Source organism: Nerophis lumbriciformis, linkage group LG12 (genome assembly GCF_033978685.3).
Source record: "Nerophis lumbriciformis linkage group LG12, RoL_Nlum_v2.1, whole genome shotgun sequence".
In the NCBI taxonomy this organism is placed as follows: Eukaryota; Metazoa; Chordata; class Actinopteri; order Syngnathiformes; family Syngnathidae; genus Nerophis; species Nerophis lumbriciformis.
In genome coordinates this window covers 18,216,090-18,239,306 of record NC_084559.2, presented here as the reverse complement: position 1 = coordinate 18,239,306, position 23,217 = coordinate 18,216,090, and the positions used below count along the sequence as shown (strand labels likewise).

General features: G+C 39.6%; 1 protein-coding gene across 2 annotated transcripts in view; it reads right to left on the bottom strand.

The window, feature by feature from the left end:
- Positions 1 to 23,217, bottom strand: part of LOC133623076 (BICD family-like cargo adapter 1) — a 47,826-nt gene continuing 24,609 nt past the window's right edge. Inside the window, exons 7-10 of one of the 2 annotated variants that reach the window (XM_061986027.2) lie at positions 19,964 to 20,107; positions 15,699 to 15,829; positions 9,524 to 9,644; positions 1 to 1,025 (exon numbers count right to left, since the gene is read on the bottom strand). In XM_061986027.2, coding sequence (XP_061842011.1) covers positions 855 to 1,025; positions 9,524 to 9,644; positions 15,699 to 15,829; positions 19,964 to 20,107 — 567 coding nt within the window. In that variant the 3' untranslated portion in view covers positions 1 to 854. Of the gene's footprint in view, positions 1,026 to 6,290; positions 6,409 to 9,523; positions 9,645 to 15,698; positions 15,830 to 19,963; positions 20,108 to 23,217 lie in introns of those variants that run through there. The other variant, XM_061986028.2, reaches the window with a different exon arrangement.

Below are 23,217 nucleotides of genomic sequence, written 5' to 3'. Positions count from 1 at the left end.
TACTTTTATACCCAATCATGGCACCCACCTGTTCCCAATTTGCCTGTTCACCTGTGGGATGTTCCAAATAAGTGTTTGATGAGCATTCCTCAACTTTATCAGTATTTATTGCCACCTTTCCCAACTTCTTTGTCACGTGTTGCTGGCATCAAATTCTAAAGTTAATGATTATTTGCAACAAAAAAAAATGTTAATCAGTTTGAACATCAAATATGTTGTCTTTGTAGCATATTCAACTGAATATGGGTTGAAAATGATTTGCAAATCATTGTATTCCGTTTATATTTACATCTAACACAATTTCCCAACTCATATGGAAACGGGGTTTGTATTATACACCATCAACCTGCATGTATATATTATATACCATCAACCTGCTGGGGACTGCAGATGGTGTTTAGCCATTAACATATTATGTTCATGAATGTGCATTGTTCCATGTAACAAAGATCTAACAAATGGTGTATTTTCATGTATTCATCAAACTGATTGGTGTGTCGTGGGACTGGCAAAAGTTAAATTGGAGAAAACGAGCTCATTAACAAATATTGAAATGTTTCTCGGTAGCAAATGCGTGGCAGAACAGTAGCGGTCCCTGGGCCGGCGGTTGGGGGCCCCTGTCCTACAGAGCTGGCAGGAAGAAGCAATGGATCATTTAGGCACTACAAGGAAACTTTCCTCAGTGGAAACCACATCAAGTCCTTACTTCGAAATCAAGTTGTTACCATTTCACTGTGAAGGAATAACCCCAATCAGACAGGGTGTGTGTGTGTGTGTTTGGGTGGTCTTTACACCTGTGCTGTCACGCCGCTCCCTTCTTCGGCGGGACCTGGCCTGGCTTTTCTTTTGTCTCCTTAATTCTTTTTGAAAAAAGAAAAGAGTCTTCTGTCCCTGTCGGAGATGCGGAGAGCTCGTCTGGAGGACTGAGCGCTGTGAGCCCTCGACGACCCCGAGGGGTGAGGAGACCGCCACTCGTCCTGGTGCTTGTCCATCAACTGCTGGTCAATCACTCTGTGCATGTCATCCTGCAGGAGGACAACAATTTAAGTCAATTTGAGTTTACGTCCTTTTTTTGTACATTATCAATACATCATATATTGATACTGTCTGATGTCCAAGTGTGTGTAGTTGTACACAAATTAGCAATTTTAAACATCCTAAAATGTGTCCTATGCAGCTTTTTTGGTTAAGGTCTGGACTACAGGCAGGCCAGTCTAGTACCCGCAACGCTGTTGTAACACGTGGCTTGGCATTGTCTGGCTGAAATAAGCAGGGGCGTCCATGATAACGTTGCTTGGATGGCAGCATATGTTGCTCCAAAACCTGTATGTACCTTTCCGCATTAATGGTGCCTTATATTGTGACATATTTGTCACAATAGCAACAATGCGAATAAGCCACTCAATATTTTTCAAGTACCGTATTTTTCGGACTATAAGTCGCAGTTTTTTTCCTAGTTTGGCCGGGCTCCAGTGCGATTTATGTATGTTTTTTTCCTTCTTTATTATGCATTTTCGGCAGGTGCGACTTATACTCCGAAAAATACAGTACTCAACTTCAAGTATTTTAAGATGTGTGCTGTCTCTCGGCTTTTTGTCTTCCACTTTGTCCGTGGTATATCCCCACAGTCGAAATAATGAGTGTGGGGCACACCTGGTGCATGGGCAGGTGGACAAACCTGACAGTCTGCCAACGAAACAGACTCTTGAATTCAATAAGAAGCTTCTTTATCCCATAATGCTCCCAGTTTAGACTGTCATGTATCCGTAATAACTCAACTTTTTACCCAACAAACTTAAACATTCCTTTGTTATTTTCACGACAGTTTGTCTATTACTGCTTCCATAAACAACACGAGGTATCGGGATAATGCATTTATTGTGAAATGTTGACTTTTTCGTCATTAAATCATTTTATTGTTTTCTTTTGAAAATTACGGAATTAAGGGCGTTTACATATGCATATTGGGGAAATAAGGGTGTGTTTATATGCAAATTATGATAGACACGCACGCGCTAACAATTTGGCATTCAGCAACTCAAGAACAGCAGGTGGGAACAATTTGGGCGTTTAAGAACACGTCATGAATTTGAATGCACTCCTCTTAGGAAATCACTTAGGAAGAAAGATAAGAGGAAAAGTTAGGAACTTATTGCTGAATGGGGCCCAATATTTTCAGAGAGAAAAGGGCTCAGCTTTAAGGAGATTTTTGTATTCACCAATGTTTTCTTAGCTGGGATTTGTTCGCAGGTAAGAACAAAATTTACGAGTGCTCCAGAGCAATCTTAGGGTGGCCTATTTGTTCTTAAGTGTGACAAATTCCCTTACTTCTATTGTCTAATGTTAAATTAATATCATAGATGGATAGATAGATAGATAGATAGATAGATAGATAGATAGATAGATAGATGGATAGAGATAAGACAGACAGACAGAAACATAGCAAAATGAGCAATATATAGACATTTGAAAATACCACAATGGCAATGCTCGACCTATTTGCCCGAAGTGGCGAATATTTATTTGAACGCTTTAGGCTACCGAGAGCTGTCCCCCCTTTCTTAAACATACGTTTTGACATTATGTATTTCCCCTTCGCGGGATAATACGAATTTCTCTTCTGTAATCTGTTTGTGTTTTTTCCGTGTGTTTGATGTTCGGCTTTCCCGCCGGAATTGTGCCCTTATATGGGGAATTAAGGGTGTTTACCTATGAAAATTACGGAATTAAGGGCGTTTATATATGCATATTGGGGAAATAAGGGTGTGTTTATATGCATATTATGATAGACACACACGCGCTAACCATTTGGCATTCAGCAACTCAAGAACAGCAGGTGGGAAAAATTTGGGCGTTTAAGAACACGTCATGAATTTGAATGGACTCCTCTTAGGAAATCACTTGGGAAGAAAGATAAGAGGAAAAGGTAGGAACTTATTGCTGAATGGGGCCCAATATTTTCAGAGAGAAAATGGCTCAGCTTTAAGGAGATTTTTGTATTCACCAATGTTTTCTTAGCTGGGATTTGTTCGCAGGTAAGAACAACATTTACGAGTGCTCCAGAGCACTCTTAGGGTGGCCTATTTGTTCTCAAGTGTGACAAGTTCCCTTACTTCTATTGTCTAATGTTAAATTAATATCATAGATGGATAGAGATAAGACAGACAGACAGACACATAGCAAAATGAGCAATATATAGACATTTGAAAATACCACAATGGCAATGCTCGACCTATTTGCCCGAAGTGGCGAATATTTATTTGAACGCTTTAGGCTACCGAGAGCTGTCCCCCCTTTCTTAAACATACGTTTTGACATTATGTATTTCCCCTTCGCGGGATAATACGAATTTCTCTTCTGTAATCTGTTTGTGTTTTCTCCGTGTGTTTGATGTTCGACTTTCCCGCCGGAATTGTGCCCTTATATGGGGAATTAAGGGCGTTTACCTATGAAAATTACGGAATTAAGGGTGTTTACATATGCATATTGGGGAAATAAGGGTGTGTTTATATGCAAATTATGATAGACACGCACGCGCTAACCATTTGGCATTCAGCAACTCAAGAACAGCAGGTGGGAACAATTTGGGCGTTTAAGAACACGTCATGAATTTGAATGCACTCCTTTTAGGAAATTACTTAGGAAAAAAGATAAGAGGAAAAGTTAGGAACTTATTGCTGAATGGGGCCCAATATTTTCAGAGAGAAAATGGCTCCGTTTTAAGGAGATTTTTGTATTCACCAATGTTTTCTTAGCTGGGATTTGTTCGCAGGTAAGAACAAAATTTACGAGTGCTCCAGAGCACTCTTAGGGTGGCCTATTTGTTCTTAAGTGTGACAAGTTCTCTTACATCTATTGTCTAATGTTATATTAATATCATAGATAGATAGATAGATAGATAGAGATAAGACAGACAGACAGACACATAGCAAAATGAGCAATATATAGACATTTGGAAATACCACAATGGCAATGCTCGACCTATTTGCCCGAAGTGGCGAATATTTATTTGAACGCTTTAGGCTACCGAGAGCTGTCCCCCCTTTCTTAAACATACGTTTTGACATTATGTATTTCCCCTTCGCGGGATAATACGAATTTCTCTTCTGTAATCTGTTTGTGTTTTCCCCGTGTGTTTGATGTTTGGCTTTCCCGCCGGAATTGTGCCCTTATATGGGGAATTAAGGGTGTTTACCTATGAAAATTACGGAATTAAGGGCGTTTACATATGCATATTGGGGAAATAAAGGCGTGTTTATATGCAAATAATGATAGACATGCACGTGCTAACCATTTGGCATTCAGCATCTCAAGAACAGCAGGTGGGAACATTTTGGGCGTTTAAGAACACGTCATGAATTTGAATGGACTCCTCTTAGGAAATCACTTAGGAAGAAAGATAAGAGGAAAAGTTAGGAGCTTATTGCTGAATGGGGCCCAATATTTTCAGAGAGAAAATGGCTCAGCTTTAAGGAGATTTTTGTATTCACCAATGTTTTCTTAGCTGGGATTTGTTCGCAGGTAAGAACAAAATTTACGAGTGCTCCAGAGCAATCTTAGGGTGGCCTAATTGTTCTTAAGTGTGACAAATTCCCTTACTTCTATTGTCTAATGTTAAATGAATATTATAGATAGATAGATAGATAGATAGATAGATAGATGGATAGAGATAAGACAGACAGACAGAAACATAGCAAAATGAGCAATATATAGACATTTGAAAATACCACAATGGCAATGCTCGACCTATTTGCCCGAAGTGGCGAATATTTATTTGAACGCTTTAGGCTACCGAGAGCTGTCCCCCCTTTCTTAAACTTACGTTTTGACATTATGTATATCCCCTTCGCGGGATAATACGAATTTCTCTTCTGTAATCTGTTTGTGTTTTCTCCGTGTGTTTGATGTTCGGCTTTCCCGCCGGAATTGTGCCCTTATATGGGGAATTAAGGGTGTTTACCTATGAAAATTACGGAATTAAGGGCGTTTACATATGCATATTGGGGAAATAAGGGTGTGTTTTTATGCAAATTATGATAGACACGCAGGCGCTTACCATTTGGCATTCAGCAACTCAAGAACAGCAGGTGGGAAAAATTTGGGCGTTTAAGAACACGTCATGAATTTGAATGCACTCCTCTTAGGAAGTCACTTAGGAAAAAAGATAAGAGGAAAAGTTAGGAACTTATTGCTGAATGGGGCCCAATATTTTCAGAGAGAAAATGGCTCAGCATGGCATAAAAAGGTTGGCGCAGATTGGAACGGCGGGATGGAGTCGCAACCAAATATGCCAGTGGAAATAAATCTGTAGCGGAAACGTTGCTACGGCAACATCACCGGGACACTCGCTGCACGACAGAAGTGACGTCACAGGTTATTACCGCAGGTAAATGATGTACCTGCGTACACAGATACATTATTTGTAGTAAAATGATCATTTCCAGACCACAAATGTTAGAATAATTGTATCTAAGTTATCACAAAAACTTTGTGTTGAAATTAGTTCCCAGCGAAAAGACCAAAAGCTGTCTTTGAAACCTACCAAGAAGGCTTGTAAAACTCCACTGTGTAAGGGGGGGGAAGCAACATGAAGGTGTTTGTTTTCTTTCATGTATTGTAATCAACAGAAAGATATTGTCTTGACCCAAGGACTACAAAGCGCAGAGAAGTCAGGATCTGCCCAAGTTCCAGACGACCTCTTTTTGAACCTCCTTTTTCCACTGTTTTACGAACCTCTTTTTGAACTCTTTTACGACCTTTTCTGTGAACTGTTTACGACCTAATGACACTGTACAAGGGTACAGATGTCCAAGCGTCTCTCCTCAAATTGAGCCAAATTTAATTCTGTTTCTGTTTAATTCTTTGCTTCTTGTCTTGTTTAATAGATGTCATCAGTGTTTGAACCGGACAACAATGGTTGGGAATTTATTTACAATTGTATTTTTCGGAATATTGTACATCAATTCAGCACTTACGCAAAGTTGTAACGTGTTGCTGGGAGCATTGTGTACATGTGAGATGTGATTCAGCAGCAGGGCTGTAATAATGTCTACCTGCTGGGTAAAGTGCAGTTTTTGCGGTATTGTCTTTCTGTAATACTGCTCGGTTTTGATTGGCAGCAATAAAAAGGCTGATTTGTGCACTCGTGACCCCCGTGGACGTTATTTGTACTGCATGTATGTCCTGTACTGTACAAGATGGCGCCCAAAGTAGGCATGCACACGTTGGCAGACTTGGTTCCCTGGGCGAGATTTGATTTGCCACAAAACAGGACGGTGCAGCTGGGCTCACCTCTAAGGCAGGAAGGGGGAGGGCACCACGGGGTAGAGAGGGTGGTACAGAAGCTGAGAAAGGCCACTAGATCAGAAACCACAAGAGCCATACTGTAAAGAGCCCTGAGGATGCAAACTGTGGGCAGGGAGAAAGAGATGAAAAAGCAGCTGGTTACAGAGGGAGGGAGGGTAGGGGAGGTGTGTAAAGAGAGCATGGCCAACTAAGCAACAAGACGCCAGAACTGCTACCAAGGACGTGTGCAGCTGTGCATGTAATTGCTGTCGTTTTTATGACAAAATAATAAGTCTATATAGCATTCTGAACATACTCCAGTTCATAAACTTACAATAAAACATGCTTTTATTTCTTGAAAGTAATAATAATAATAGATTTTATTTGTAAAAAAAACACTTTATATTGAAAAAAAAAACCCTCAAAGTGCTACAGTGTATTAAAAAAAATAAAAATAAAAAGATAATAAAAATAAATAAATAAATAAAAACTAGAACAGCCAAATAGCTAAAACTAGTATGCATGTATCTAAAAAAAGTTGTTTTTTGAAAAAAATAAGGGTTTTGAAAAAAATAAGGGTTTTTAAGCCTTTTTAAAAAGCATCCACAGTCTGTGGTGCCCTCAGGTGGTCAGGGAGAGCGTTCCACAGACTGGGAGCACTCTGCTGCAACATTCATGCAGTGTTTATTGACCAGCAGGAACTCAAACACACAACTGCGCAATAAACTTAAAAAAATACATAGAACGACCCCCAAAAAAACGTATCACCCTCATCTTGCCAAAATCTTCATTAGTTTTGGATCAACAATCACAGAGAAATTGTGACTTTTGTTAAGAATGTTTAGTTTGTTTAGTTTAGTTTTAAATAAACAGTTTTACATAAACAAACAGTTGTACATTCATACATTGACAATGTTACAGACCGAAAGGGTTTAGGCTGAAGTTGAGCACTTATTTCGCCTAACCCTATAAACAATCTCAAATACAAAATGAGCTTCCTAGAAATATAACATGTTCTTTACACAACATAAACACTGTTCAAATATATACCGTATTTTTCGGAGTATAAATCGCACCGGCCGAAAATGCATAATAAAGAAGGAAAAAAACATATATAAGTCGCACTGGAGTATAAGTCGCATTTTTTGGGGAAATGTATTTGATAAAAGCCAACACCAAGAATAGACATTTGAAAGGCAATTTAAAATAAATAAAGAATAGTGAACAACAGGCTGAATAAGTGTACGTTATATGACGCATACATAACCAACTGAGAACGTGCCTGGTATGTTAACGTAACATATTATGGTAAGAGTCATTCAAATAACTATAACATATAGAACATGCTATACGTTTACCAAACAATCTGTCACTCCTAATCGCTAAATCCCATGAAATCTTATACATCTAGTCTCTTACGTGAATGAGCTAAATAATATTATTTGATATTTTTGGATTTTTGGATTTCCGAACTCTAAATGGGTGAATTTTGGCGAATTAAACGCCTTTCTATTATTCGCTCTCGGAGCGATGACGTCACAACGTGACGTCACATCGGGAAGCAATCCGCCATTTTCTCAAACACATTACAAACACCAAGTCAAATCAGCTCTGTTATTTTCCGTTTTTTCGACTGTTTTCCGTACCTTGGAGACATCATGCCTCGTCGGTGTGTTGTCGGAGGGTGTAACAACACGAACAGGGACGGATTCAAGTTGCACCAGTGGCCCAAAGATGCGAAAGTGTCAAGAAATTGGACGTTTGTTCCGCACACTTTACCGACGAAAGCTATGCTATGACAGAGATGGCAAGAATGTGTGGATATCCTGCGACACTCAAAGCAGATGCATTTCCAACGATAAAGTCAAAGAAATTTGCGAGCGGATGAGGGTATGTCTACAGAATATATTAATTGATGAAAACTGGACTGTCTGCACTCTCAAAGTGCATGTTGTTGCCAAATGTATTTCATATGCTGTAAACCTAGTTCATAGTTGTTAGTTTCCTTTAATGCCAAACAAACACATACCAATCGTTGGTTAGAAGGCGATCGCCGAATTCGTCCTCGCTTTCTCCCGTGTCGCTGGCTGTCGTGTCGTTTTCGTCGGTTTCGCTTGCATACGGTTCAAACCGATATGGCTCAATAGCTTCAGTTTCTTCTTCAATTTCGTTTTCGCTACCTGCCTCCACACTACAACCATCCGTTTCAATACATGCGTAATCTGTTGAATCGCTTAAGCCGCTGAAATCCGAGTCTGAATCCGAGCTAATGTCGCTATTCCTTGCTGTTCTATCCGCCATGTTTGTTTGTATCGGCATCACTATGTGACGTCACAGAAAAATGGACGGGTGTATATAACGATGGTTAAAATCAGGCACTTTGAAGCTTTTTTTAGGGATATTGCGTGATGGGTAAAATTTTGAAAAAAAACTTCGAAAAATAAAATAAGCCACCGGGAACTGATTTTTAATGGTTTTAACCATTCTGAAATTGTGATAATGTTCCCCTTTAAAGTTGTTTATACGGCCACCCTCAGTGTGACCTGTATGGCTGTTGATCAAGTATGTCTTGCAGTCACGTACGTGTGTCTGTAGAAGCCGCATACAACATGTGACTGGGCCGGCACGCTGTTTGTATGGAGAAAAAGCGGATGTGACGACAGGTTGTGGAGGACACTAAAGGCAGTGCCTTTAAAGCACGCCCTCAGTATTGTTGTCCGGGTGAAAATCGGGAGAAATTCGGTAGAATGGTTGCCCCGGGAGATTTTTGGGAGAAATTCGGGAGTCTCCCGGAAAAATCGGGAGGGTTGGCAAGTATGGTTCTCAGGTCTGTCTGTATAGCGCTTTGAGTGTCCAAAAAAGTGCTATGTAAATCTAATTCATTATTATTATTATAATTATTATAATACTTGAAAGCGATGTAAAAACTTTCCACAATTCTCCCGGGTGTTGCGGCCCCGTGCTGCACAACAGAGCATTTATACGGTTGACTGCACAAAACTAACGAGGAAGCGCCACAAACACATACTGTAGCACCAGCTCAAAGTCAGTAGCAGTCATGGCGCCCTGTAGTACCCTTTTGGCCATCCTCTCTGGGGATGAGCCGAGTGTGACCACACCCACACAGGAAGTGAGTCTTAGTACTATGTTTCTGACATGCATGCTAACAAGTTAACTGAGTGTGGAGGACTGGACGGGCGTTTATCTAAGCACCGCTATGATGCCACCTTTGACCCACCTGCCAGGCTTCCAGCTGCTGTGATAGGTTGAGCTTCTGTTGGATGGCGTCCAGAAGCTGACTATTTAAAGACATGATGTCTATTTTACACTTGGCCAGCTCCATCTCCACTGCCTTCTTCCTGTGCACACACACAAGACACGTATGAGAAGTGCGTTCTTTGGTTACACCTTTTATGCAAAGCCTGTAAATATTCACATTTCTTAAATATGACCAATTATTGCTTTAAGCGTCATAAACATGTACTTATTGACTGAGTGGCCGCAGACTAAGGTAGAAAGGAATGGTCTAATCCAGAGGTTTTCAAAGTCTAACACTGTGGATGTCCCTGCATGGAGATAAACAACTCAACATTGAAATATTGTCATATTCTTCAGTACAGCTCCAGCACCCCCCGCGACCCCATTAGGGACAAGCAGTAGAAAATGGATGGATGGATATTCTTCAGTAAGAAAAAAAGTACTTTACATTAAAACCTCTAAAGCAGGGGTGTCAAACTTAAATACAGAGCGGGCCAAAATTTAAAACTGAACAAAGCCGCGGGCCAAGGTTGAACAAGTGAACCTTTTAATAGGCACCCAAACAAGTTTTGCATTGAACATTGAACAAGCAAGGCTTGTATAACTTTATAGTGACATGCAAAATCGAGTTTCAAATAATAATAATAATTAAAGCTGCAAGCAGCGTTGGTCGGGCCCGCGTATTTGGCAGGTGCTAGTCCTAAGTGTCCCAATACTTTTGTCAAGTTTTAGTCCCAAGTGTCCCAATACGTTTGTCCAGTGGTAGTCCTAAGTGTCCCAATACTTTTGTCCAGTTTTCGTCCTAAGTGTCCCAATACTTTAGTCAAGTGTTAGTCCAAAGTGTCCCAATGCTTTTGTCCAGCTGTAGTCCTAAGTGTCCCAATACTTTTGTCAAGTTGTAGTCCTAAGTGTCCCAATACTTTTGTCCAGTGTAGGTGTCCCAATACTTTTGTCCAGTGGTAGTCCTAAGTGTCCCAATACTTTTGTCCAGTTTTAGTCCTAAGTGTCCCAATACTTTTGTCCAGTTTTAGTCCTAAGTGTCCCAATACTTTTGTCAAGTGGTAGTCCGAAGTGTCACAATACTTTTGTCCAGTTTTCGTCCTAAGTGTCCCAATACTTTAGTCAAGTGTTAGTCCAAAGTGTCCCAATACTTTTGTCCAGTTGTAGTCCGAAGTTTCCCAATACTTATGTCAAGTTTTAGTCCTAAGTGTCCCAATACTTTTGTCAAGTGTTAATCCTAAGTGTCCCAATACTTTTGCCCAGTTTTAGTCCTAAGTGTCCCAAAACTTTTGTACAGATGTAGTCATAAGTGTCCCAATACTTTTGTCAAGTTGTAGTCCAAAGTGTCCCAATACTTTTGTCCAGTGTAAGTGTCCCAATACTTTTGTCCAGTGGTAGTCCTAAGTGTCCCAATACGTTTGTCTACTTTTAGTCCGAAGTGTCCCAATACTTTTGTCAAGTTGTAGTCCTAAGTGTCCCAGTACTTTTGTCCAGTGTAAGTGTCCCAAAACGTTTGTCCAGTTTTCGTCCTAAGTGTCCCAATACTTTTGTCAAGTTGTAGTCCTAAGTGTCCCAATACTTTTGTCCAGTGTAAGTGTCCCAATACTTTTGTCCAGTGTAAGTGTCCCAATACTTTTGTCCAGTGTTCGTCATAAGTGTCCCAATACTTTTGTCCAGTGGTAGTCATAAGTGTCCCAATACTTTTGTCAAGTTGTAGTCCCAATACTTTTGTCCAGTTTTCGTCGTAAGTGTCCCAATACTTTTGTCCAGTGGTAGTCATAAGTGTCCCAATACTTTTGTCTACTTTTAGTCTGAAGTGTCTCAATACTTTTGTCTAGTGTATCTACCTTGTCTGCATTGTGTGGGCACACTGGTGCTTCCTGCTTTTAAGCAGCCATCTTGAAAAAACAGCAGCGGAGCACCATCAGCGCAGCGGTTCTTTGAAGGGTCGTAAAATCAAATCTGGAGCAGTTATGAAAACTATTTCGATAACTTTTAATCAGAAGGGTTCAATCTCTCTCCTGTGCTAGTTTGAAGCCGACTCGACAAACGTGCTCAGAGGAGATAATGTTTGAAAAAAGGTGACCGGTTTTTACAAAACTTTTGTTTTGAAGAAACTTCCTGTAGATTTTTGGGGTTGTCAATATATGAAATGTAGGTCTAAGTAAGACCTACATAGAGGTTTTTGTTTCATGTCTCTTAGACGTTCCTACTGGAAGTTACAGGCAGTTTTGTCTGAGTTTTCTTCCTAGGAGCAGTTGTGTCTGTGTTTTCTTCTTAGGGGGTGCTAGAGCGCAATTTTGAGTTTTGGGGTTGTTGTTTTTTTATTAGATCGCAATTTTTACCAGTCCTGATGTGTGTGTTCAGATTGGTGAGTTTTGAAGCATGTTAAGGGGGTCAAATTACAGCTCAAAGAGGCAATAGTGACTGTTTTTACAAAACTTTTGTTTTGAAGGGGGAATTGCCAACTTCCTGTTGATTTTTGCTGAAGAATGTCAATGTATGAAATCTAGGTCTAAGTCAGTCCTACATAGAGGTGTTTCATGTCTCTACGACATCCCTACCGGAAGTTACAAGCAGTTTTGTCTGTGTTTTTTCCCAAGGGGCGCTAGAGCGCAATTTTGAGTTTTGGGTTGTTTATTTTTATTAAATGGCAATTTTCGCCAGTCCTGATGTGTGTGTCAAATATGGTGAGTTCTGAAGCATGTTAAGGGGGTCAAATTACAGCTCAAACAGGCAGCGGAATAACAATAATAATAAAACTCACGAAATACAATAGGGTCCTCTGTCCCAAAGGGACATTGCGGTCCCTAATAATTAAATAATATCAATGGCATATCAAATAAAATTTTAATAAAAATGTAATGCCTCTTTTCTATTTGCAGCCTTCTGAGGTAAATATCAAAATAAACTTTTTCCACAGGATAATAATAAATTAGAAAATAAAATAACAATGAATGAATCAAACATTCAAGCCTTGAAGTAGCAAGAGAAAGTGCATGGGTGTTGAGTTGGGGGGGGGGTTTGGTGGTAGCGGGGGGGGGGTGTATATTGTAGCGTCCCGGAAGAGTTAGTGCTGCAAGGGGTTCTGGGTATTTGTTCTGTTGTGTTTATGTTGTGTTACGGTGCGGATGTTCTCCCGAAATGTGTTTGTCATTCTTGTTTGGTGTGGGTTCACAGTGTGGCGCATATTTGTAACAGTGTTACAGTTGTTTATACGGCCACCCTCAGTGTGACCTGTATGGCTGTTGACCAAGTATGCATGGCATTCACTTGTGTGTGTGTAAAAGCTACATATATTATGTGACTGGGCCGGCACGCTGTTTGTATGGAGGAAAAGCGGACGTGACGACAGGTTGAAGAGAACGCTAAAGGCAGTGCCTTTAAAGCACGCCCCCAATATCGTTGTCCGGGTGGAAATCAGGAGAAATTCAGGAGAATGGTTGTCCCGGGAGATTTTTGGGAGGGGTACTGAACTTTGGGAGTCTCCCGGGAAAATCGGGAGTGTTGGCAAGTATGAGTATTAGCGGTGAATGCGGTGTTATAGCGGCACCGCCGCTGTAAAATACCGTTAATTTGACATTGCCTCAAGGGCCAAATGAAATTACACAGTGGGCCAAATTTGGCCCGCGGGCCACAGTTTGACACCCATGCTCTAAAGGCTTAGTGGCCACATGCGTGGACAGCACCTTTTAGCTCTTATTTCCAAAATTGTGTACACTACTGAATTGGGGTCTTATGACATATGGACACTTATACTGCCATCTGGTGGTGTCAGAAGAGTATAACATACAATGGAATTTGGAAGAAAAAAAAAGTAAAAATAAGAATGAGCATGTCACTAAACATGAAGTACACGTTTGTTACTTATGGACTAAGTACATCATATAAAAATATGATTCTTAGTTTTTATTCTAATTAGGGTCCAATAAGCCCAAATAGCAAAGAGAAATAAAAAAAAAGCATGTAAACAAACAGCTGTGGCCTTAAGAGGATTTATTAATAATATTTTCAAAGTCTAACATTGTGACAATGAGCCTTCAATCATACTTTGTCACCCTCTGGTGGTCTTAAGTCATATCTGTCAATGTTTGCATTTGAGAATAGTGGAAATTCTTGTATTTTCCACATCATATTCACCAGCACCCTCCCCTGATGCAAGTCAAACGTTCCAACTTGGCTACCGGGAGCAAAACACTTGAGGTCATGTCTTATAAGATCGATAAATATATTGTTTTTAAAGAAATAAATAGGATGCCCAGAAAAAAATATATGGTGGAATTAAACTGTATATTTTTCTTTATGTATTTGTTGAATACTTGGTCATCAAAAAGGGTTGCTCTATATACTATAAACATTTGTCTTAAAAGGGAACAACAAGAACCTTTCTTTGCTCCTCAAAGTACGTGTATAACTTAGTACTAGGGATGATGTTTGATAAGAAATTATCGAGTTCGAGCCCATTATCGAATGCTCTTATCGAACCGATTCCTTATCGATTTTCTTATCGAATCCAGATAGGTTGTTGTATATGGAAAAAAACACAATATTTGGTTTAACAAAAGCTCACTTTTATTTTATAAAAAAAATTAAAATAAAATAAAAAAATAAATATTGACTGTTACCCCCCTAAAAAAAAAAAAATATATATATATATATATATATATATATATATATATATATATTGACTGTTGTTACCCAAAGTATATTAAGTGGGATTTTTCAGAAAAACAAATATATACAGTAACACAAAACAACCTGTCTCTGTGATCACTATAGGTGTATAAATAATAATATAGTGTTAAATAAAATCAGTCCCTTGGGCACAAAACTGAAAATAATACAGCTCTCCAAAAAGTGCACTTCTGCTGCTATTGGAACATACTAACTACACACACTATGACACTAAGAACACCATAGTCATCAATCAACAATTCTTCCCCCCTTACATGAGAGCGAAGCCTGGCAATAATTGCATATTGCCTGTTCTGCCCTCACTATACGTGTTGAGGTTATACAGCTTGGCAGACAGCTAACAAACAATCCAAAGCAGATTAATCCATTTAGGCTCTTTATTGTTATTGATCTTGCTTTGTCTTTTCCTATCTTTACTTTTGTCTTGCACTGGACTGTTATTATTCTTTTTTTAAACTGAAATACACACAATGACAAATGTATAAGCTATGTGATTCAATTAACATACTGAAATGTAATACACAATATGTAAATATTATCTTCACACAAATATACAGTACTATCATCAAACAAATACTTCTGAGTGTTGAAACTATTTCGATGGTGGAAATATACGGCTGGCAGCCATTTTAAGTTCTCAAAACATCCATTGAAACAGTGCACAAAAATCGTTTTTCAACAAACATCTTAGTATCAAACTTAACCACTTTCCACCTTAATATTGAGTTACATAAACAAGTTAAACAGTTTACTTACAGACTTATCTTTTCCAAGGCTTGTAAGAGCTAACACAACTTGTCTACTTCTCAGTTGTCTCAACCCGGAAGTGCCCAAACTAATGACGCGTAGTATTTTCATATCACTTAGTACCCTACTATAGGCATCTGAGTCATGGACTATACACTGCAGGAACCAACATCGCCTCAATGCATTTCACTTCCTGCCTTCGTTCATACTGGCCGTTTGTTGGAAGGACAACGTCACCAACTCACTCATACTACAGAAAACTCCAGTGACCTGTACACAACTCTTTGCCAATGTCACATTCATCGTATACCCAAACTCTTATTGTATGGCCAACTAGCCAATGCTCTGCGCAAACAAGGACGTCCTCAACTATGTTTTAAAGACGTAATCAAGAGAGACCTGAAATATTTCTCCATCAATGTTGACAACTGGGAGGCTCTTGCAAGTGAAAGATCCATCTGGCGTGCAGCAATCAACAATGGCTGCAGAGTCTCTCAAGAGGCATACAAGTCATTCTTGGAAGAGAGACACTTCCAAGAATGCGACAGGAACAGCCGTAGTAGTAGTAGTAGTAGTAGTAGTAATAAAAGCAGGATTGACTCATTGCTACTTTGTGTGTTGTTATGACTAATCATCTGAGCTGTTACAATGTTTATTTACTGACTACAATCATGAATAATGTATCATGTTACTCAGAGTTTGCATGATCTTACTTTGCAATGGCCTCATCTCTGTCTTTGATTGCACTCTGGAGCTGCTCGCTGGGCTCTCGGACCTCAGCCATGGTCCTCATCAGCTCAGTCTCCTCTTGGAGGGAACACATTTCTACTGAGAGCAGCGTCATCTGCATGTCCAATTGGGGAATGACACGTTATTCACTTCCTCTGAGTCACTGTAAATGTGTGTATTATTGTGTACACCAGGGTGTTTTAAACAAAGTTCAGGGGGCAAAATAATATTAGAAAACCCACATAAGAGTGTTCGGGCAATGCAAAATATTTCCAAAAAAAGCTACCTCCAAATCAAAATGGCCAACTACCGGTTTATCTTAGCCTTGATTCTGTGAGGAATTTCATGTCACTTCATTTTGTGTCAGTCAGACTTTAAATGTCTTTGTACAGTTTTTGTGACGATCTGTCACTTCTGGTCGTGGTTCCTTGTTTGGTGTTTGTTTCCTGTCGGCGCTCCTATTTTTGTTCCCCTCCCTGAGCGCTCGTTTCCTTCACCTGTCCCTGATTGGTAGCCCGGAACACTTTGTTTGATTCATTGATTGAAACTTTTATTGGTAGATTGCAAAGGAAGAGAATACGTTATATGAAACAGTACAGTTTACACAGTACAGTACATATTCTGTACAATTGACCGCTAAATGGTAACACCCCAATAAGCTTTTCAACTTGTTTAAAGGGGAACATTATCACCAGACCTATGTAAGCGTCAATATATACCTTGATGTTGCAGAAAAAAGACCATATATTTTTTTAACCGATTTCCGAACTCTAAATGGGTGAGTTTTGGCGAATTAAACGCCTTTCTAATATTCGCTCTCGGAGCATCGGGAAGCAGTCCGCCATTTTCTCAAACACCGAGTCAAATCAGCTCTGTTATTTTCTGTTTTTTCGACTGTTTTCCGTACCTTGGAGACATCATGCCTCGTCGGTGTGTTGTCGGAGGGTGTAACAACACGTACAGGGACGGATTCAAGTTGCACCAGTGGCCCAAAGATGCGAAAGTGGCAAGAAATTGGACGTTTGTTCCGCACACTTTACCGACGAAAGCTATGCTACGACAGAGATGGCAAGAATGTGTGGATATCCTGCGACACTCAAAGCAGATGCATTTCCAACGATAAAGTCAAAAAAATCTGGCGCCAGACCCCCATTGAATCTGCCGGAGTGTGTGAGCAATTCAGGGACAAAGGACCTCGCTAGCACGGCAATCAATGGCGGCAGTTTGTTCCCGCAGACGAGCGAACTAAACCCCCTATCGACCCTAGCTTCCCTGGCCTGCTGACATCAACTCCAAAACTGGACAGATCAGCTTTCAGGAAAAGAGCGCGGATGAGGGTATGTCTACAGAATATATTAATTGATGAAAATTGGGCTGTCTGCACTCTCAAAGTGCATGTTGTTGCCAAATGTATTTAATATGCTGTAAACCTAGTTCATAGTTGTTAGTTTCCTTTAATGCCAAACAAACACATACCAATCGTTGGTTAGAAGGCGATCGCCGAATTCGTCCTCGCTTTCTCCCGTGTCGCTGGCTGTGGTGTCGTTTTCGTCGGTTTCGCTTGCATACGGTTCAAACCGATATGGCTCAATAGCTTCAGTTTCTTCTTCAATTTAGTTTTCGCTACCTGCCTCCACACTACAACCATCCGTTTCAATACATGCGTAATCTGTTGAATCGCTTAAGCCGCTGAAATCCGAGTCTGAATCCGAGCTAATGTCGCTATAGCTTGCTGTTCTTTCCGCCATGTTTGTTTGTGTTGGCTTCACTATGTGACGTCACAGGAAAATGAACGGGTGTTTATAACGATGGTTAAAATCAGGCACTTTGAAGCTTTTTTTAGGGATATTGCGTGATGGGTAAAATTTTTAAAAAAACTTCGAAAAATATAATAAGCCACTGGGAACTGATTTTTAATGGTTTTAACCATTCTGAAATTGTGATAATGTTCCCCTTTAAGTTGGGGTCCACGTTAATCAATTCATGGTAATTCTTTACACCTGGTGTCAGAAAAATTGTATTTAAATGATCAAAAAACTTACCGTTCTGAGTTCCCAATGAACAGACAAGAGGCTGTCTTTATTGCACCAAGCAAAGGCTTGGAAAATTCCATTGTGTACGATGGGATGAGACGGGAGGGGTTATCTATTGTCATCGAAGACTTGCCCAAGAGATACCTACTCAGTGGCCTAGTGGTTAGAGTGTCAGCCCTGAGATCGGTAGGTTGTGAGTTCAAACCCCGGCCGGCCGAGTCATACCAAAGACTATAAAAATGGGACCCATTACCTCCCTCCTTGGTACTCAGCATCAAGGGTTGGAATTGGGGGTTAAATCACCAACAATGATTCCCGGGCGCGGCCACCGCTGCTGCCCACTGCTCCCCTCACCTCCCAGGGGGTGATCAAGGGTGATGGGTCAAATGCAGAGAATAATTTCGCCACACCTAGTGTGAGTGTGACAATCGTTGGTACTTTAACTTTAACTTTAAGGTGAATCCAGGACTAACGCAAGCCCGAGGCATCTTCTTCTTTTGTTTTCAATGTGACCAAAAACAAGAGCTGTTTACATACCCCCCATTCCTTTGGAAGCAGATGTTGTCGTGTAAACGGAGTGTCCAAATAAAGGAGGAGACGTAAACCTTTTTCATCAGAGCGTGGTGCAAGACTGTACAGAGAGTACAGTCGCCGCGTCTCTCCTCAAAATTGAGTCTAAATTTAATTCTGCTCTGTTTGATTCTTTGTTTCTTGTCTTGTTTAATAGATGTCATCCGTGTTTGAACCTGACATCTTCTTTCAGTTGCCAATCAGTTGCCTGCCTCGCCTGTTACTCAGGGCTTGAGGACTGACTCTGTTAGGCACTCGCATGGCTGAGGTAGTTGGGAATCCAAGATGCAGGTAGCATGAGAATGACGTGCAGGTAAGAGTCTTATTATATTCACGAATAGGGAGAAGCAGTCGTGCATGCAAACTGTCCCAAACATAATCAATCCTCGAGCCCTGAGGAACAGGAGAGGCAGGCATAAATAGCCGCCTGATTGGCAACTGCAACCAGGTGTGCCAGGCTGCCAATCCAGCAGGAAGGGGAACAAAAATAAGAGCGCCGACAGGAAACAAACACCAAACAAGGAACCACGACCAGAAGTGAAGTGACAGAGCGTCACCGTTTTACCTACATCGGATAGGTTTTAGTAGGGCTGTGAATCTTTGGGTGTCCCACGATTCGATTCAATATCGATTCTTGGGGTCACGATTCGATTCAAAATCGATTTTTTTTTCCATTCAACACGATTCTCAATTCAAAAACTATTTTTTTCCCGATTCGAAAGGATTCTCTATTCATTCAATACATAGGTTTTCAGCAGGATCTACTCCAGTCTGCTGACATGCAAGCAGAGTAGTAGATTTTTGTAAAAAGCTTTTATAATTGTAAAGGACAATGTTCTATCAACTGATTGCAATAATGTAAATTTGTTTTAACTATTAAATGAACCAAAAATATAACTTATTTTATCTTTGTGAAAATATTGGACACAGTGTGTTGTCAAGCTTATGAGATGCGATGCAAGTGTAAGCCACTGTGACACTATTTTATTTTTATAAATGTCTAATGATAATGTCAATGAGGGATTTTTAATCACTGCTATGTTGAAATTGTAACTAATATTGATACTGTTGTTGATAATATTCATTTTTGTTTCACTACTTTTGGTTTGTTCTGTGTCGTGTTTGTGTCTCCTCTCAATTGCTCTGTTTATTGCAATTCTGAGTGTTGCTGGGTCGGGTTTGGTTTCGGAATTGGATTGCATTGTTATGGTATTGCTGCTAATTGTTTTGTTGGATTGATTAATTAAAAAAAATAAAAAATAAACAAATAAAAAAATTGATTTTTAAAAAATGAGAATCGATTCTGAATCGCACAACGTGAAAATCACGATTCGAATTCGAATCGATTTTTTCCCACACCCCTAGGTTTTAGCGTGATTAATAATATTAATTACAAGTGAGGAATATCAAAATGGCCTCCACAACCTTCAATTTTTCTGTCCTTCAAAAAAAGTCTCGACAAAATGATTTGCCAGAGTGGCTGTACAGGACAGATAAAACCAAAAAATGTAAAAGTTTGAACAACCCTGGTGTACACGTCTGAATATGTTCGTATGATTGCACATATTTACATAATGCAATTGTGTACATGACAGCACGTCACTTACAGGATTATACCGTACATACTGTACATACTGTACATGTACCTGATTGTGCAGCTGTAGCAGCTCCTCTTTACTGTTGTGCGTCTTGTCCTGCTCCACTTCATACAGTTCTCGGACTTCTCTTAGTTCTTCTCCAAGCTTCCTCAACTGTTCTTCCAAAGCTTCCTCGTCACTGCGCCGAGAGCCCTTTCAATGTAAAGACACATCAAATATCCATTTTATGGACAATCCTGAAAGTTTGTTGATAAAGTGAAGAAAGACTATGGGATGAAAGTTTGCGTGCTAAACACATTTAAAAACTATAAAACTGCAGAATAGGCGTTGAATTGGGTATTGCACTGCAAAAAGTCAGTGTTCAAAAACAAAACAAAAAATACAAAAATGAGGGGTATTTTATTTGAACTAAGCAAAATTATCTGCCAATAGAACAAGACTGTCAAGACTTGCCAAAACAAGTAAAATTAGCTAACTTCATCCATCCATCCATTTTCTACCGCTTATTCCCTTTGGGGTCGCGGGGGGCGGTGGAGCCTATCTCAGCTACAATCGGGCGGAAGGCGGGGTACACCCTAGACAAGTCGCCACCTCATCGCAGGGCCAACACAGATAGACAGACAACATTCACACTCACATCCACACACTAGGGCCAATTTAGTGTTGCCAATCAACTTATCCCCAGGTGCATGTCTTTGGAGGTGGGAGGAAGCCGGAGTACCCGGAGGGAACCCACGCAGTCACGGGGAGGACATGCAAACTCCACACAGAAAGATCCCGAGCCCGGGATTGAACCCAAGACTACTAGGGACCTTCGTATTGTGAGGCAGATGCACTAACCCCTCTTCCACCGTGAAGCCCTAGCTAACTTCAATGAACCCAAAAATACCTTAGAATAAGTATATTCTCACTAATAACAAGTGCACTTTTCTTGGTAGAAAAAAATAATATGAGACATTTTTGCTCAATATGTTGAAAAATATTCTTAAATGAAGTAAATGCTCGTGCCATTATCTTGACATAATGATATGCGCTCGGCATTACATTTCTTGAAACCAGCAAACTTATACTAAAAACTAATTTATTGTTCTTAATGGAAAGGCAACAAGGCAACCGCTTGTTACTCTCGGGGTCTCCTAGCCGCTCAGGCAAATCGTATTGTCTAAAAAGGCATTTTTCCATCGATAACATGACATCATCGCGCCAAGTGCGTGCTCTTTCAGTCAAGTAGTGTGCATATATACAGCCTGGCCCTCCGCCAAAATTTTTTTAAGTGTAATTTTGAAGAATTTATCTGAATGTGCATGAACTATTTCTGTTCAAAATTGTTAGAAATGTCACATGTTAAATGTCAGTTTACTGTACTGTGCCAACTGTACTACTATATGAGTATGTATTTTCTATTGTTTCATTGAAAATTAAACAGCAAAGTCCATTTGGCTGTCATCTGTTTTAATTATGAGACACAATTGTGTCAAAATCATGATTTTTTTTTCTTCATGCTTGAAATAAGAAATTATTACTTTAAAAAAGTAGTTTTATACTTGTGAGTGTTGATGACACAGCTTTGCAACAGTTGATATTCTAGTTTCAAGCATGTTTTACTCAATATAGGTCATCAAATCTCAGCAACAAGCTGTAATATCTTACTGAGATCATTTAGGACCAAAACCCTTAAAACAAGTAAAACACTCTAACATAAAATCTGCTTAGTGAGAAGAATTATCTTATCAGACAGAAAATAAGCAAATATCACCCTTATTTGGGATATTTAATCTTACTTAGATTTTTTGCAGTGTGCAAAGCGGGACCGTTGCTAGGAATGCTGGGCCCCCTGAAAGAGTATTGGTGTGGGCCCCTCTCGCTCATTCATCGCCCCCTTCAATGTTCTAGTTTTTTAGTGTTCTTGACGGTGCCTGGTGTAATACTCCCATTTTGTTTAATTTTTTACAATTAACCACTTAACAAATCAGACTATTATTATGTAAGTTATGTATTATTGGTTGTTTGTTTTAAACATTTGGTAACACTTTAGTATGGGGAACATATTCTAAGTAACAAAGACTTAATTTAGAGTTATTTGGACACTAGAGGAACATATTCTAAGTAACAAAGACTTAATTTAGAGTTATTTGGTTAGGGTTAGGGTTAGAGCGTTAGAGTTAGGGTTAGGTTGTAGAATAAGGCATTAATAAGTATTTAATTATTGACTAATTAAGAGCAAATAGCATGTTCATAAGCAACTTATTAATGGTGAATATGTTCCCCATACTGAAGTGTTACTGAACATTTTTGTATTGAAGCTATTCAAATCTCCCACCAATGACACATTTCACAAGACCACATTGAACACATCATGATCTTCAACAGATGCTCATAACTATTACCGTATTTTTCAGGCTATTAGTCGCTCCGGAGTATAAGTCGCACCGGCCAAAAATGCATAATAAAGAAGGAAAAAAACATATATAAGTCGCACTGGAGTATAAGTCGCATTTTTTGGGGAAGTTTATTTGACAAAACCCAACACCAAGAATAGACATTTGAAAGGCAATTTAAAATAAAGAATAGTGAACAACAGGCTGAATAAGTGTACGTTATATGAGGCATAAATAACCAACTGAGAAGGTGCCTGGTATGTTAACGTAACATATTATGGTAAGAGTCATTCAAATAACGATAACATATAGAACATGCTATACGTTTACCAAACAATCTGTCACTCCTAATCGCTAAATCCCATGAAATCTTATACGTCTAGTCCAGGGGTCGGCAACCCAAAATGTTGAAAGAGCCATATTGGACCAAAAATACAAAAACAAATCTGTCTGGAACCGCAAAAAATTAAAAGCCATATTACATACAGATAGTGTGTCATGAGATATACATTGAATTAAGAGGACTTAAAGGAAACTAAATGACCCCAAATATGAGGCATAATGATGCAATATGTACATATAGCTAGCCTAAATAGCATGTTAGCATCGATTAGCTTGCAGTCATGCAGTGACCAAATATGTCTGATTAGCACTCCACACAAGTCAATAACATCAACAAAACTCACCTTTCATGCACAACGTTAAAAGTTTGGTGGACAAAATGAGACAGAAAAAGAAGTGGCATAAAACACGTCCTAGAAAGTCGGAGAAAGTTATACATGTAAACAAACTACGGTGAGTTCAAGGACCGCCAAAATGAGTAGGACAAAACGGCGCTTGCCAAATACTCGAATCAGTGAAGCATGTTTAATATAAACAGTGTCCTTTATAACAATTAGGGAAGCTTGTGTCATGTTTGTCCTC